The sequence below is a fragment of the Lithobates pipiens genome, unplaced genomic scaffold, assembly GCF_037356315.1.
Source record: "Lithobates pipiens isolate NorthernLeopardFrog02 unplaced genomic scaffold, aLitPip1_a1.2 Scaffold_13, whole genome shotgun sequence".
Classification (NCBI taxonomy): Eukaryota; Metazoa; Chordata; class Amphibia; order Anura; family Ranidae; genus Lithobates; species Lithobates pipiens.
Window position 1 is genome coordinate 178290464 of NW_027507718.1, and position 14900 is coordinate 178305363.

General features: G+C 42.3%; 1 protein-coding gene across 3 annotated transcripts in view; it reads left to right on the forward strand.

The window, feature by feature from the left end:
* The window catches only part of REX1BD (required for excision 1-B domain containing), a 75840-nt gene extending 61563 nt beyond the window's left edge, over positions 1-14277 (forward strand). Inside the window, exons 3-6 of one of the 3 annotated variants that reach the window (XM_077475926.1) lie at positions 1561-1765; positions 1860-1948; positions 8325-8515; positions 13408-14277. In XM_077475926.1, the coding sequence (XP_077332052.1) occupies positions 1561-1765; positions 1860-1948; positions 8325-8515; positions 13408-13412 (490 nt within the window). In that variant the 3' untranslated portion in view covers positions 13413-14277. Of the gene's footprint in view, positions 1-1525; positions 1766-1859; positions 1949-8324; positions 8516-13407 lie in introns of all 3 variants that reach the window. The other 2 variants (XM_077475927.1, XM_077475928.1) reach the window with 2 other exon arrangements.
* The last annotated feature ends 623 nt before the right edge of the window (positions 14278-14900 follow it).

Below are 14900 nucleotides of genomic sequence, written 5' to 3' on the forward strand. Positions count from 1 at the left end.
AATCTACTTGAAGAAAAAGCCTCTCAAAACAGGAGCTTGGGGTCCATTTACACTAGCTACATGTATGGTGTGGTCCTGCAGGACCAGCGCAGTGTTAGTGCACTGTTCTTTATTTGCAAACAAACTTTATTGAATTTTCACATTTATAGAGTTCTATCAGCTGCCCCTTCGGTGGCCTGTGCTGCGCTGGAAAAAAGTACTGCAAGCAATACCTTTTTTCAGTGCACACTGCCTGCACACCACCGCAGCGCAGGCCATCATTTTTCCTTGTCTTGTGTTGGGGGTGCTGTGGGGCTGCATAGAAATAGCCACGAAACGCAGTCCCCCTGCACCCGGTGAGAAAGGACCCTTGAGCAGGCCATAGATTATGCAATTTCCATGGTTGCAGGAAAGAAAATTGCGTCAAGGTGTCTCAGCAGTTACATGGGCAGTGCTTCTGTTCATAGTTCTACCCAAACCCATGCTTCGGAGTTCTGGCCATATTTTTTATTTATTTTTTTGGTATGTGAGCATAATGCATTAACATTAAAAATGATTGTGGATGTCGATAATATATTTGTTTTAAACTCACAATTTAGTAAATCTTCTGGCCTTTGCCATGATGATTGCGGGCATGTGAAGCCCAATCAATATCTCTCCCAGGAATAGCGATGGAGAGGTGCATGCTGGGTAACCAGCATGCACCTCTTGATCTCGCACATGTGCGATTTTCCGGCAGCCGTAGCTGCAATTGTTTGGAAAGTTGACTTAACAATGTGCGGCGACAGAGGAACGTCCTGCCCCATTGTTATAACGTGATTTTTGCTCACTGTACTCCCCACAGACTCCTGGGAAATGGCTCTTCACATTTCCCAGGAGCACAGGTGAGGGAGGAAGTGACGAGGAGCTCCGCAGGCCAGGAAGTGGCAGATTAGGATCACTACATAGCAACAGGGGGTTTCTGATAAGTATATAAAAAAAAAAAGTTTTCCCCTGCTGCTGCTGCTTCGTTTAGGACAGTGATCTCCAAACTGCGGCCCAAAGGTCTGTGAATATGTAAAAAACATTTTCAGGGTGGAACTCCTCTTTGACTACATGAAATACTCTCCCAGATGGGCGATCGATCGTTCACCAATCTTGGGGTTCCTCCATGTTCCTGTCATCATAGGTGATGTGATCTATTTTCTCCAATAGATATGTGCTCTGATGCAAATTAAAAACGGTTTCTCCTTGTTCAATAAAAAAAATCAACTTTTATTTAAATACACTCCCAATCCTGATGTTTTGGCTCATCTATATACTGCAGTGTCATGGCAACGGAGGCAACCTTTATCATATAGATGCCTCTTGGTCATCAGCTTTAGTTCCTTCACCCTCCTATTCAATTGGTTTAGACTTTGGGTTCCTTTAGCAGGAAATGAGGTGTACCATGTGACCCTTACTTAAAGTTTTGTAATTAAACTGTGTTTTAAATAAATTATTTCTACTCCATTTTTTATTTTATTTTTTTACTAGTCTCGATAAACTGTGATTTTTTTTTTTTAAGGAGCTTGGAGGTAGCTTTTTTCATTTCTATTTCAGGGGGCATCAGGCATACATGAAATCTGGTCCACACTATGACTTTATGCAATATCGGATGCTGGTGCATGAGATCACGCAGGCTTTCAATGGCATCAGCAAAGAGATTATCCAGATGAAGGATCGGTTTCGGGAAGTATATGATCGGTCAGATCTCGCAGAACACCTAGAAAAGATTCAGGAGCTGGAGAAAGAGAAATTATCTTTGGTAAAGTATATATGCTGTTTTTAAATTAGTCACATAGGCAGATTTTCTTTTCTTGCCTTTCTACATGGTTACATGGTTGATCTAATTTTATCAGACAGCAAGACTGCAGTTAGCCAAACAGAATGCCCAAGACCACCCCAGTGAGGAGTCCTACAAAGAGGAGGTGCAGCAACTAAAACATAAGTAAGTGACCTTAATTGCTAAACTCAATAAAACTTTCTTGTGTTTTAAGACCTCAAAATATTTACAAGTAGCTTTATCTGAACACTAAACCAGCAACTATGCCATCTATGTACTTCCATGTCACCCATTGAAGTATTGTTAAATATTTCCTTGTTTTGCTGAGGAGTAGCATTTTTTCCTTAAACTGCTTTCTGCAATTTTTATATATTTTTTTAAAATTCAAAATTCCACACAAATATTAGTCTATACACTTGCACTTGTGTACATAAAATCTTTATATGTTTCTCTGTTAAGAAGTTACCATTTGCCTAATAATATTTTGTCGGGTCGGTAATTTGGTGTAGGATGGGTGCTGGAACTTCAGCTGTCGTTGACTGCCCTGGTCAGGACTAGACTCCTTCTCCTCCTTCACCGCCACCTCCTCCTCCTGCTGCTGCTGCTTCGTTTAGGACAGTGGTCTCCAAACTGTGGCCCATGGGTCCAATGTGACCCCTTTGCTTGCCTCTGTCTGGCCACGGTGGCACAATTTCTTCCACTGACCCCAACAAGGGGTACCATTCTTTCCACTGACACCCACAATGGGGCATCATTTCTCCCACTGATATAAATAATTAGACACTGTTACTCCCACGAATGCCAATGATGGGGCACTATTCCTCCTACTGACTACAGGCACTATGTCATTTTTTTTTTTTTTTTTTTAAACTCCCACTGATGCTGGGGCATTTTCTACTTCCACTGACCAATATAGCCCCCCTAAAGTCTGAATGACAGTAAACTGGCCCTTTCTGTTGTGTAGAGAAAATTGTGTTGAAGTCTCTGTAGACAGTTCATGCTGTACTGGAATGCTGTAAAACGCATCAAGAACGCACCTAAATGCACTGTAAAACACCTGTCCTTATTTAGGGCCAGTTCACACCATAGAAACGTGCTTTTCTGCATGCACGTTTTGATGCGTTCCAGTGCATTTTTGATGCAGTCCAGTGCATTCCCCCCCCTCTTTTTTTTTTTTTTTTTTTTTCTTAACATTCAATAAGGACTTGTGTGAATGCGTTTTTTTGTGCATTTGGGTGCGTTCTTGATGCGTTTTACAATTTTCCACTAAAGTCCAGTGCAGGAAAAATGCAGAAGAATGTTCTATAAAAAAAAAAAAAAGTAGAACTGGAATGCACTGGAACTGCAAGCATTGGTGTGAACTATGCCATTGAAAACCATATAACCTACTTTCCATGTGTTTTTGATGCAGAAAAGAAAACCACACTGGACTGCATGTGGTGTCAATTGGCCCTTAAGGTTAAGAAAAAAGAAAAAAGAGGGGGGGGGGGGATGCACTAGACTGCATCAAAAATGTACATGCAGAAAAGAATCTGGAATGGGACTGCGTTTCTATGGTGGGAACTGGCCCTAAACAAAAAATGAACACCAAATCTCAGTTTCTTCTCCTTTTTTACTGCATTACCTATGTATACTAGGCCCTGTTTCACACCAGTGCAACTTGTAATGCGGCTTGACAGTTCAAAATTACATGACACGCTTCACACATTTGTGGCAGTGGAACCATTCAAAAAGCTTTGCACTATTTCTGTGCGTTCTCAGTGTGACTTGCAAACTGCACATGAAATCGCACTGACAGTCAGCTTTGAAGTCTCACTGAAGTAGCACAAATTCAAAGCTGCACTGCTGTGAACCAGGGCACAGTAATCTAAATACTGTTTAAAAAATTGGAACAATTAAGAATTGAAATTGGGTAGTAAAGAAGAAGTAAAGCCTCAGAAATAGAAAAAAATAAAAAATAACCCCTGCAAGAGAAAGGCATAATGAGCTAGTATGCATAGCATACTAACCAGCTCATTATGATTTACTTACTTGAGATCAAAGCCCCCGAAGTGGTCCTCATTCCCCTCCTCTGATGCTGCCATCTATCCTGGAGTGACTTCCGGGTATCGCGACTCCGGCCAGTCACATCGCATGTGCGCTGGTGCCGCCACTAACGGCATGATTGCCATTAGAAACGGCAAGCTCAGTGCGCCTGCAGCTAGTTCTGCAAATATCTCCTAAACCTTTTTAGGTTTGGGAGATATTTCTTGCACCTACAGGTAAGCCTCAATCTAGGCTTAACTGTAGGTTAAAGTGGTTTTAATGGGTCTACAACAACGTTAAACCCCAAACCAAAAATGTAATGCAGTATATTGCAGCTTACTATTATCATTAGATGTGGTGGCTCCATTAGTTCTCCACTTTTAGGCTATTCCCCCCGTTTTTCATATGCTGATCTGTCCACATTAACTGAACTCCAGCTTATACTTTTTAAGCAGTTACGGCAACAGTTTTGTTCCTTTTTGGGATACAGGTTTTAAGTAACTAAAAAAATAAAAATCTTTTAAGCATACCTGGCAGTAGTAAATGGTTTGTCTCGATCCTCTAACTGCTACACCTGCAGGACAGCTTGTTCTGTAGAAAAACCTGACTTACTGGCTGGATCACCAGGTGAAAAATCGAAGAAAGAGAGCCTAAAAAAGTAAACCAATGCAGCCAACACATCTATGAATTGGTAAACTGCAACATTAAATGTTTGCTTTTGGGTAGGTGCAATGGTGGTGAGTGATGGGTTCCCTGTAGCCATGTAAAAAGCCAATCTGTGATCAGTCAAGTAGCAAAGTCAGATCTTGGCTATTTTAGAAATCATTGAGGGTCAGTTCACACCAGATGCAATCCAGTGTGTTTGTTTTCTGCATCAAAAATGCATTGACAGATTATATGGGTTTCAATGGCCTAGTTCACACCAGTGCAATCAGTTCCAGTGCAGAAAAAAATCTAAATATGCTGCATTTTTTCTGCACAGAATTGTACTGGAGTCATATATTCTGTTTCCTTAGAATTTAGTAACTGTGATGCCGTGTCACGTAACGTTTACCCCTTATGGACCAAAGTCTTTAATGTTTTTTCATTGATATATATGAATTACAAAAAGGTGGAGAAGAGAGGTGGATATGGTCTTTAACCAATAAGAAAACAATATGGTTGTGAAACATCGTTCTATATCCTTAAACATCTGCTGTACTCCTAGACGTACATGCAAAGATTTCCAAAACTCCACTCGGTCTATGAGCAGCTTATCCTAATAACTTTACCTTTTTAAAGCTGGACATACATGGAACAAATTTTGGCCAGTTCATCAGGAACTTCTCTCAGTGGGTGGCCCTGCCAACTGCCTCCTACCTAATGTTCTTCGATTTAAAAAATGTAAGAAGGCAGGCAGAAAATGGTTGAACAATGCTTGCAGCCACTGCATTGAAAGGCAGAGTCAATGATTGGCAAATAATCCACAAGAAGTAGCACATAGCCAGCTGTCTGCCAAAACACCATAGCTGTAGCGGTAGATTCACCCATCTGTGATGTGCAGTGCAGATAGCAGAATCTGTTATATGAAATCTATATATACAGTGCCTTGCAAAAGTATTCACCCACCTTGGCTTTTTACCTATTTTGGTACTTTACAGCCTTTAGTTCACAGTTTTTTTTTAAATCTGAATTATATGTGATGGATCGGAACACAATAGTCTAAGTTGGTGAAGTAAAAGTAGAAAAATATATACATAAAACTATTTTTCAGAAATAGGTTATAGGTTATAAAAAAATACAAATATTTGATGATCTTTAGGAGCACCATCAAATCTATCAAAACCTTATGGAAAGAACATGGCACAACAGTAAACCTGCCAAGAGACGGCCGCACACCAAAACTCATGGGCCAGGCAAGGAAGGCATTAATCAGAGAGGCAGCACAGAGACCTAAGGTAACCCTGGAGGATCTGCAGAGTTACACAGCAGAGACTGGAGTATCTGTACATAGGACGACAATAAGCCGTACGCTCCATAGAGTTGGGCTTTATGGCAGAGTGGCCAGAAGAAAGCCATTACTTTCAGCAAAAAACAAAATGGCACATTGTATGGAGGAAGGTGCACTGGTCTAATGAGACTAAAATCTAACTTTATTTATGGTACATCATGGGACAGAGAGCACCCTAGTAAAAAGGAAAAATAAAACAATAAGGGAGCCCCCAAAGCTGCATAACCCATAAGTATACAAAAAACACAGGAAATTTCCCCAGGTTTTTTTTTAGCAGCAGAGAGTTGGTGTGAAAATAGTTGATGTAAAAAAAAAAACATTTATTTAACAGACAATAGTAATTCCAAATGAACAATAATACATCATCCATATAGGTAGTGCGACAAAAACAAACATGGAACATCACTCATAGCAAAAAAACTGTAAAAAATGTACAGGCATGGTTTGCCAATTGTTTTCGTAACATATGTATCCACATGAAAAACCCCGCTGCATTTCGACCCTTGCGATTTCCGGTCTCTTCAGGGGCATTTATATTCTAGGGAAATGTCAAAATATCTAAAGACTTTGGACAATATAAAAATATATATAGGTATAGTATTTCAAATTAAGCAAAATTATGTCTCCATGCATATAGAGATATAGTTACCAATGGGTGTATGAGGACATGTCGCACAAACCGGCATTGCAGGATTATAGCCGTCCAGTGGTCCCATCGCTGCCACATGTTCCCCCCGCGCCCTCTGGGTGGGTGCATAGTCCACTGAGCTTACAGGGGGCCACGTTTTGGGACCCAGAGAGGAGGATGGGGGCTAAAACACCTCCAGATGGACATGCAAGAAAACGTTTTGTAAGTCGTCATTAAATAATATAATATTAGAGGGAGAATATAGAAGTGCTTGGCAGCTGTAGGCTTATTATTACTTGGTCATTAATGGATTCATATTATAAAAGAATTAAACTAGTTATACATAGCATGGCGTAGTTTATTCGTTAGTTATATTGATTATAAGAGGGATTAGCTGACAGTGAAAAGAAGGTGGGTGAGGGATGGGGTGTGGTTATGTGATAGGTGAAGTGAAAATGCATGATGTGAGGTAGACTGATGATGGGGCAAGAGAGGTGTGAAAGTGAAAACGAAACAAAACCAAACTGCTGAAAAAGAAAACCGAAACAACAAAATATTGGAAGTGTGAAGTGACAAGTGTGGGCAACTAGATGAGTGTGGAGGGGATAATGCATGCGTGTAGGTGTATGTGAGGAAAAAAGAAAAAAAGGGGGATAATTGAATAAGATGGTGAAAGTGAGATGGATCGAAGTGCCAAACACAAGTGATATGACACTGAATGCTATATGCATAAAGTGAGGGAGTAGGATTATGGTTATATTACAAAAGAATAATATTGTGTGGGTTAAATAGCAATGTTAGTAAATGAATGGGTGTCGCATAAGTACAAGGATTACCCAGTCAGAATCATTCCAAAAGCTGCACTTACCAAGCACTCCATCAGTCTTGTATTAGTGCATGACAGCACTACCAGGGAACACCTCAGGATCTCCTGGGAGCTGTGGGATTTTAAAGTATCTGCATAATTTGTCCATTGTCAGCAGGTGTAGGACCCCACCCAATCCACCTTCCCACAGGTCTACAACACCAAAAGGGCGTTGTCCGCATGGTCCCCTCGGCGTTCCGGAAGGCATGAGCCCTGGCCTAAGCCATCGCCTCCGACGCAAAAGCGCGATGTCACTGACAGTCCGGTGGCGATCACGGAATGCCGCCGGCACGGAGAAGGCCCCCCACAGTGGCCCAAAAAGGACTCAACTGTAGGAAAACATAATTTTGCTTAATTTGAAATGCTATACCTGTATATATTTTTATATTGTCCAAAGTCTTTAATTAGATATTTTGACATTTCCCTAGAATATAAATCCCCCTGAAGAGACCGGAAATCGCAAGGGTCGAAATGCATCAGGGTTTTTCATGTGGATACATATGTTACGAATACAATTGGCAAACCATGCCTGTACATCGTTTTTTTGCTATGAGTGATGTTCCATGTTTGTTTTTGTCGCACTATCTATATGGATGATGTATTATTGTTCATTTGGAATTACTATGGTCTGTTAAATAAATGATTATTTTTTTTACATCAACTATTTTCACACCAACTCTCTGCTGCTAAAAAACCCCTGGGGAAATTTCCTGTGTTTTTTAGAGAGCACCATAGTAATCACTATGTGGGTATATAGGCACCTTCAGGTGATGGACACTGGTATACCCAATACAGGAAGTTCACTCCCTATATAACCCCTCCTCCTGCCAGGAGTACTTCAGTTTTTCCGCCAGTGTCTGAGGTGTTGGTCACGAGTGAAGGTGTGCTCTGAAGAGCTCCAAAGCTAGAGGGACCTCTGCTGGATTTAAACAGCCTCCATAGACCGGATCCATCCAAAGTGCCACTGAGGTGGATGGTACCCGGGCCTCATATACGAAGCACAAGGTTTTCCCTGTAACGCCTCTCTTTGCAGGGCTGGACCCCAAGACCCAGGGATTTTTGTTCATGCTACATTACCTAAAGTTTTTCCTGAAGAGTGCTATACAGGTCCAAGGGAGTGGAACCCCTATAATAGGAACCCGGCCCTTGAAGGTTTGCTAACGCAGCCCGTCGTGATGGGTGAAGTTTGGATCTGTCACAGCAGTATCCTGCAACGAGGAAAAGGTAAGGGAAGAAGCCTAGGAACTGTAAAAAGTCCACCTATGCTTTTTTTTTTTTCTTGCGTAATTAAAATGTTGTCATGGCTAAAGTCTCCACTAGAGGGCATAAAATGCATACCTTTTTAGTATGTTGCTTCTCAGTCAGCTCAGAAGTCCCAGCTAAACAGCACGTGTGTGGTCTCAGCAAGCCTGGGGGATCTTCATCCAGAAACGTTTCCCCCCTGGGGCAAGGGAGGTGAAACAGTAGCTTGTATCCCCCCCTCGGGGGGTGTGGCAGTGGCTTTATATGGTTAAGATTTTTTTTCCCCAAGAACTTTTTTTAAACTTCCCTCCTCCCCAGCCTTCCCTTCCCTCCCCTCTCGCTCAAGGAGCGTGTCTATGCCATCTGTGCGTGCATGGACTATGGCTTGTTATACAGAGGAGGGGACGTGTCAATTACGGAAAGGGACGTGGCACCATGTGCAGGACACAAGTCCCCGTGGAGCACACAGCGCAGGCGCTGGGAACAAGAGAGAAGCTTCACAGCTAACAGCTGCAGCCTGACACACAGGACACAGGAGCGCTGGGGACATGTAAGGGATGCAGGCATTTCCAGTACAGGAAATACATTTTTTTTTTACAACAAAAAGCTGAATTTAGGATTTTGCTAGACTATTTTCTCAGTGAGTGTGCATTTACATAGTGCCTCAGCACTATGGCTCCCAAATAAGATACCACAAAGGTACCAAAAATTCCCCCCCCCACCCAGCGCTGGGAACTCCAGTCATGCCTCCACACTGTCATCCTCTCCTGAGATACCAGATATGGCAAGCCAGCGTGGTTAAAAAAATTGGTCAGCCGAAGCACCTTGCAAAAGGCTTCTGACTACTTTCCCTTTTCATGGGGAATGACTATTTTGGGAAGATTTAGACAATACATCCAAACGATTTCTAGTGGGAAGAGTACTCTTTTGCCAGTGGAAAGAAAGTATAACCATCCTTCATTTAAACAGACTTTCCCCTATGCCAGGGGCATCCGCCTTTAGGCAGTGGCGACGGCCTCCACTGTCAGACTCTAGAGGAAAGCCTCAGGGTCAGGCCCAGACACAGAAGAAGACCTGGGGCCGGAAATCTGCAAAGCAGAATACTAAAGCCTCATTATGAAGAAGCTCTCCCCCCCCCCCCCCCTCGCCAGAGTGGGGGGAAGACTTCTGCAATATATAGAAGTATGGCAAGAGGAAATTCAAGACAGATGGATCATCTCCACGGTATCTCTGGGATACAAACTAGAAATCCGGGAGTTTCCACTGTCTCGTTTTCTGAGATCAAACGTTCCCAAAGATCCAGGGAAAAGGTAGTCTCTGTTTCAAGCATTAGAGCGATTACTGGGTCAGGGGGTGATCATACAGATCCCCACAGAAGAGCAAGGTTTGGGGTTTTATTCAAACCTCTTTACGATACCAAAACTGAATGGAGATGTCAGACCCATTCTAGATCTAAAGAATCAAAATCGGTTCCTGAAGATCCACTCCTTTCGCATAGTGTCGATCAGGTCAGTCGTTTCTATCCTACAAGGAGAACTTCTGCCGCATATCTGCATGTCCCTATATTTCCCGCTCACCAAAGGTTTCTGTGATTCAAAGTAGAACAGCAGCATTTTCAGTTTGTAGCCTTGCCTTTGAGGCTAGCCACAGTACCCCCGGGTGTTCACAAAAGTGCTGGCCCCACCTCTAGCCAGGTTAAGTGCACAGGACAGGTGCATAACAGTCTTGGCGTACCTAGACTCTATTGCTAATAGACCAATCGGTGGCTCGTTTGAAGCAAAGTGTACGCATTACAACTAATTATCTAAAAACTCTGGGTTGGACTCTCAACCTAGAGAAGTCTTCCTTAAAACCGCTAAGAACGCGTATTTGGGTCTGATCATAGATACAGCCCAGAAAAAGGTATTCTTGTCTCAACTCCATAAGAGAGCTGGGGCAGATGGTCAGGTCGAAAGGAGATCCCTCCTCGCCTTTGCATGAGGTTGTTAGGAAAGATGGTGGCTTCATTTGAAGCGGTTCCCTATTCCCAGTTCCATTCAAGACTGTTGCAAAACAGTATCCTGTCTGCTTGGAACAAAATGGTCCAAGCTTTCGATTTGCCAATGCGGCTGTCCCCAAGGGTGTCCCAGAGCCTCAGTTGGTGGTTATTAATCCAGAATCTGCTGAAAAAAAATCCTTCAGACCAGTTATCTGGAAAGTGGTAATGACAGACGCCAGCCTTTCAGGCTGGGGAGCAGTACTAGAAAAGACAACTGTCCAGGGACAGTGGTCAAGAACCGAAAGAGCCTTGCCCATCAATATCCTAGAGATACTGGCAGTGCGTCTGGCTCTGAAGGCCTGGACTTCCAGGTTATGTGATTATCCTGTCAGGATCCAATCCGACAATGCCATAGTGGTGGCCTATATCAGTCACCAAGGGGGCACCAAGAGTCTGGCAGCGCAGACAGAGGTGAACCAAAGTCTAACTTGGGCAGAAAGGAATGTTCCGTGCCTATCGGCAGTCTTCATTCCAGGAGTAGAGAATTGGCAGGCGGACTACCTAAGTCACCAGCAGTTATTCCCGGGGGAATTGTGTCTTCACCCCAACATTTTTTGGGCTGTTTGCCAAAGATGGGGGACTCCGGACGTAGATCTTCTAGCATCCAGATTCAACATGAAGTTAGTCAACTTTGTGTCGAGGACAAGGGATCCGCTTGCATGCGGAACAGATGTGTAAAGATGGCAGTGCAGGGTCCATGGTCCCTTCCACAACGACCAGACCTACTCTCACAGGGGCCGATATTCCATCCTACCTTACGAATGCTAAATTTAACGGCTTGGCTATTGAAACCCACATTTTGAAGAAACATGGGCTATCCGAGTCGGTTATCTCTACCTTGATTAATGCAAGGAAACCAGCTTCCAGAATTATATAATATAGAGTCTGGAGGGCATATGTTTCCTGGTGTGAATCCAAGGGTTCGCACCCTCGGAGGTATGTAGTTTTGTCAGTGTTACAAAAACAGCCATTTGAACCAATACAGCATATTCCCTTAGTCCTTCTGACAAGGAAGCTAGTGTTCTTGGTTGCTATATCCTCAGCAAGGAGGGTTTTGGAATTGGCTGCTATTTATTGTAAAGAGCCATGCTTAATTATTCATAAGGACAGAGTGGTGTTGCGCCCTTTGTCCAGACTTTTTGCCAAAAGTGATCTGAGGTTTTCACCTGAACCAAAATATTGTCCTGCCATTGTTTTTTCCAAAACCATGTTCCAGGAAAGAGAAGTCACTACACTGACCACTCTCACCACATCAAGACAAAGTCTTTTTAAAGAGGACTGCTCAGATCCAGAAGACTGATGTCTTATTTATTCTGCCTGAAGGTCCTAAGAGGAAAGGCAGCATCAAAATCCACTGCTGCTAAATGGACACAGCAGGTTATAATTCTGACTTATGATTTAAGGGGTAAGATTCCACCTTTTCAAGTCAAGATGCGCTCTACCAGGGCGGTTAGTGCTTCTTGGGCAGTGCGTCACCAGGCCTCCATGGCTCAGATCTCTAAGGCCGTAACTTGGTCTTCAGTACATACAGCAGTATAAGTCCTCAAGTCTGGGGGTGCCCTACGGGTTGTCTCTCCCTCCCCTCAAATAGCATTTCAATGGGACGTCCCACATAGTGATTACTATGGCGCTCTGTGTCCCATGATTTACAATAAAGAAAATAGTATTTTTATAACAGCTTACCTGTAAAATCCTTTTTTTTTTTTTTTTTTTTTGGAGTACATCATGGGACACAGAGGTCCCTCCCCTCTTTTTGAGGTTTAGGTATATTGCTTTGCTACAAACAAAGGTACTCCTGGAAGGAGGAGGGATTATATAGGGAGTGAACTTCCTGTATTGGGTATACTAGTGTCCATCACCTGAAGGTGATATACACAGTGTGATTACTATGGTACTCTGTGTACCATAATGTACTCCAAGAAAAGGATTTTACATGTAAGCTGTTATGAAAAAATCCTATTTTTTGGTCATCAATGAAAACTCTGTCTGGCACAAACTCAACACATCACATCACCCAAAGAACACCATCCCCACAGTGAAATATGGTGGTGGCAGCATCATGCTGTGGGGATATTTTCCAGCAGTCGGGACTGGGAAACTTGTCAGAGTTGAGGGAAAGATGGATGTTGCTAAATACAGGGATATTCTTGAGCAAAACCCGTACCACTCATTTTGTCCTATTTGCTTCACAATTAAAAAGACATCTTCAAAGTTGTGGGCATGTTCTGTAAATTTAAATTATGCAAATCCTCAAACAATCCATGTTAATTCAAGGTTGTGAGGCAACAAAACACGAAAAAATGCCAAGGGGGGTTGAACACTTTTGCAAGGCACTGTATATGGCCAGCTTTAGGAAAATTTGTAAAGACCCCAAAATGGGCCAAAAGTTGGACATTTACCATTTCTATAGAATATACTTGAGTCCTTCATTTCTTAATTTCTTATTTCAAGGCACATTTTTTGCTACATAACAGTGGTGACATTGTGATCGTAAGAAACCAAATAAGTGGACAGTTAGAAATGTCCTTTTGTGGCATTAATGTGATGCACAAAAAAAAGGAGCTAAATGGTTACCAAAAAAATAAGACACTCATACATGTATTATTTTTAACAAGTGGCACGCTGCATTAAAACCAATGACAAAGAGTGATAATGGTTATTTTCATTATTATTGTGACTGATATACATCACTATGACAACACTTTTCAAGCGCCTCAGCTCTAAACAAGCACTGCGGCTGTTATTCTGGGTGTTTCATAAACACTACCTAAACTTCTATATCGTGTGTAATGTAAGCCAGATGTATATTATTTATAGCTCCCATCCCTTCCCTTAGGATAATTAAAACCGTGGAAGCAATCAGTGAAGTACTGCAAGATTTCAAGTACGACTGTGAAGAAATACAATGACGTCTCCCTCTTTTTGGAAGGCACAAAGAGAAAATGGGGCCCAGTCCGGTGCGCTTCTTTGAATCTGCACTACAACAGAGCCATTTCATCTGCTGCTCTCTGGGATGACATTCTGGTTGTTTATTAATAGGTGCTTCTGCTTTCCAGCCATGGCAGGGATGCCTTTTATTGCACAGCATCTTCTATCCATTTGCGCTTGGGTCTTAATCTGCAGTTCTTTTCAATAAATGTTTTTATAGGGTATGTGTAAAATGCCTTATGATCTGTTTCCAGTAAGACAACCTTTTATTTTTATCTTCATCGCTAAATAAATTAGGCTGCAGCCAGTTATATTGTTTTTGCAAACTTTAAGTAAACTTGCAGTAAGAGAGATGTAGAGACTGGAATTACTGAACATCTTCTGAAAGGCTAATATTTTTTTTTGGCTGTTATTTTGATCCTTTTACTTCTACTGCTGAATCTCTGATATGTAACACAACATGCCTTCAGTAAATTCAGAATGTTGATAGAGTTGCATACTTGTTCTAGGTCAGTGAGTCAAATATTTAGTGCCACTGGATCAGCTTGACAGGCAACTAGCTTTGCAGAAGGAAAAGAGCCCAATGGCAGCTTTTATGATTCTCCTTTATATTTTTAGCTGTCTTAGATTTTCTCTTTGTATGTACTGATTTATTGATCTGCAGTCGTAGGAGTTGTACGTTTGTTTGTCAAATTTGCAAATTAATACCGTTATTGTGGTCTTCAAAACCTCTGTTATAGTATAATATAATAAATAAAAAACTACAGCAAATTTTCAACGCTGTATCATTAGTCATTTAATATTCTTGTATAATTTTTGTGGCTCCAGGATAAACTGCCTTACTGCTAAGGATTCCTCTTTCATCCCAGGCTGCCTTTTTAACATTTTGGCACTAATTGTGAGATTGCTGCACTGTAAAATGTTGGTGTAGTTATGCAGAATGTGTATTGGGTACTGATGACTGCAGTAGAAACTTAAGTACTACATTCAATACCAAATTAGGTGTGCGTTGCTTTGGGTACCCACAAACAAGGTGGGCATTGCAGTTGCCTTTGGGCTCACTGATATCCTGATTTGGTACTATTGTCGCTTAGAGCCTAGAACACAGCTTTATAGTGTCTCTTCTCCTTGGTATGGAACCCTCTTTACCTAACTAGAACCTTCAGGGCCCCGGTCCAAGAAACCATGAAGGCCCCCTTTCCTTCCATCCCATCCCCTCCCTGGTCTTCCAGTTCTGGGAGGGCATCCATGAACATCCTCCCAGAACCCAGCCTCCCAAGTGCACCCTGGGGCACACATCTAGCGCGTTCTGTGACTGCTGTGTCCTTTGGACACAGCTGATCATGGTAAAGGGCCAATGACAGCGGCCCTTTACCATGTGATCAGATGGTCATATGTAAA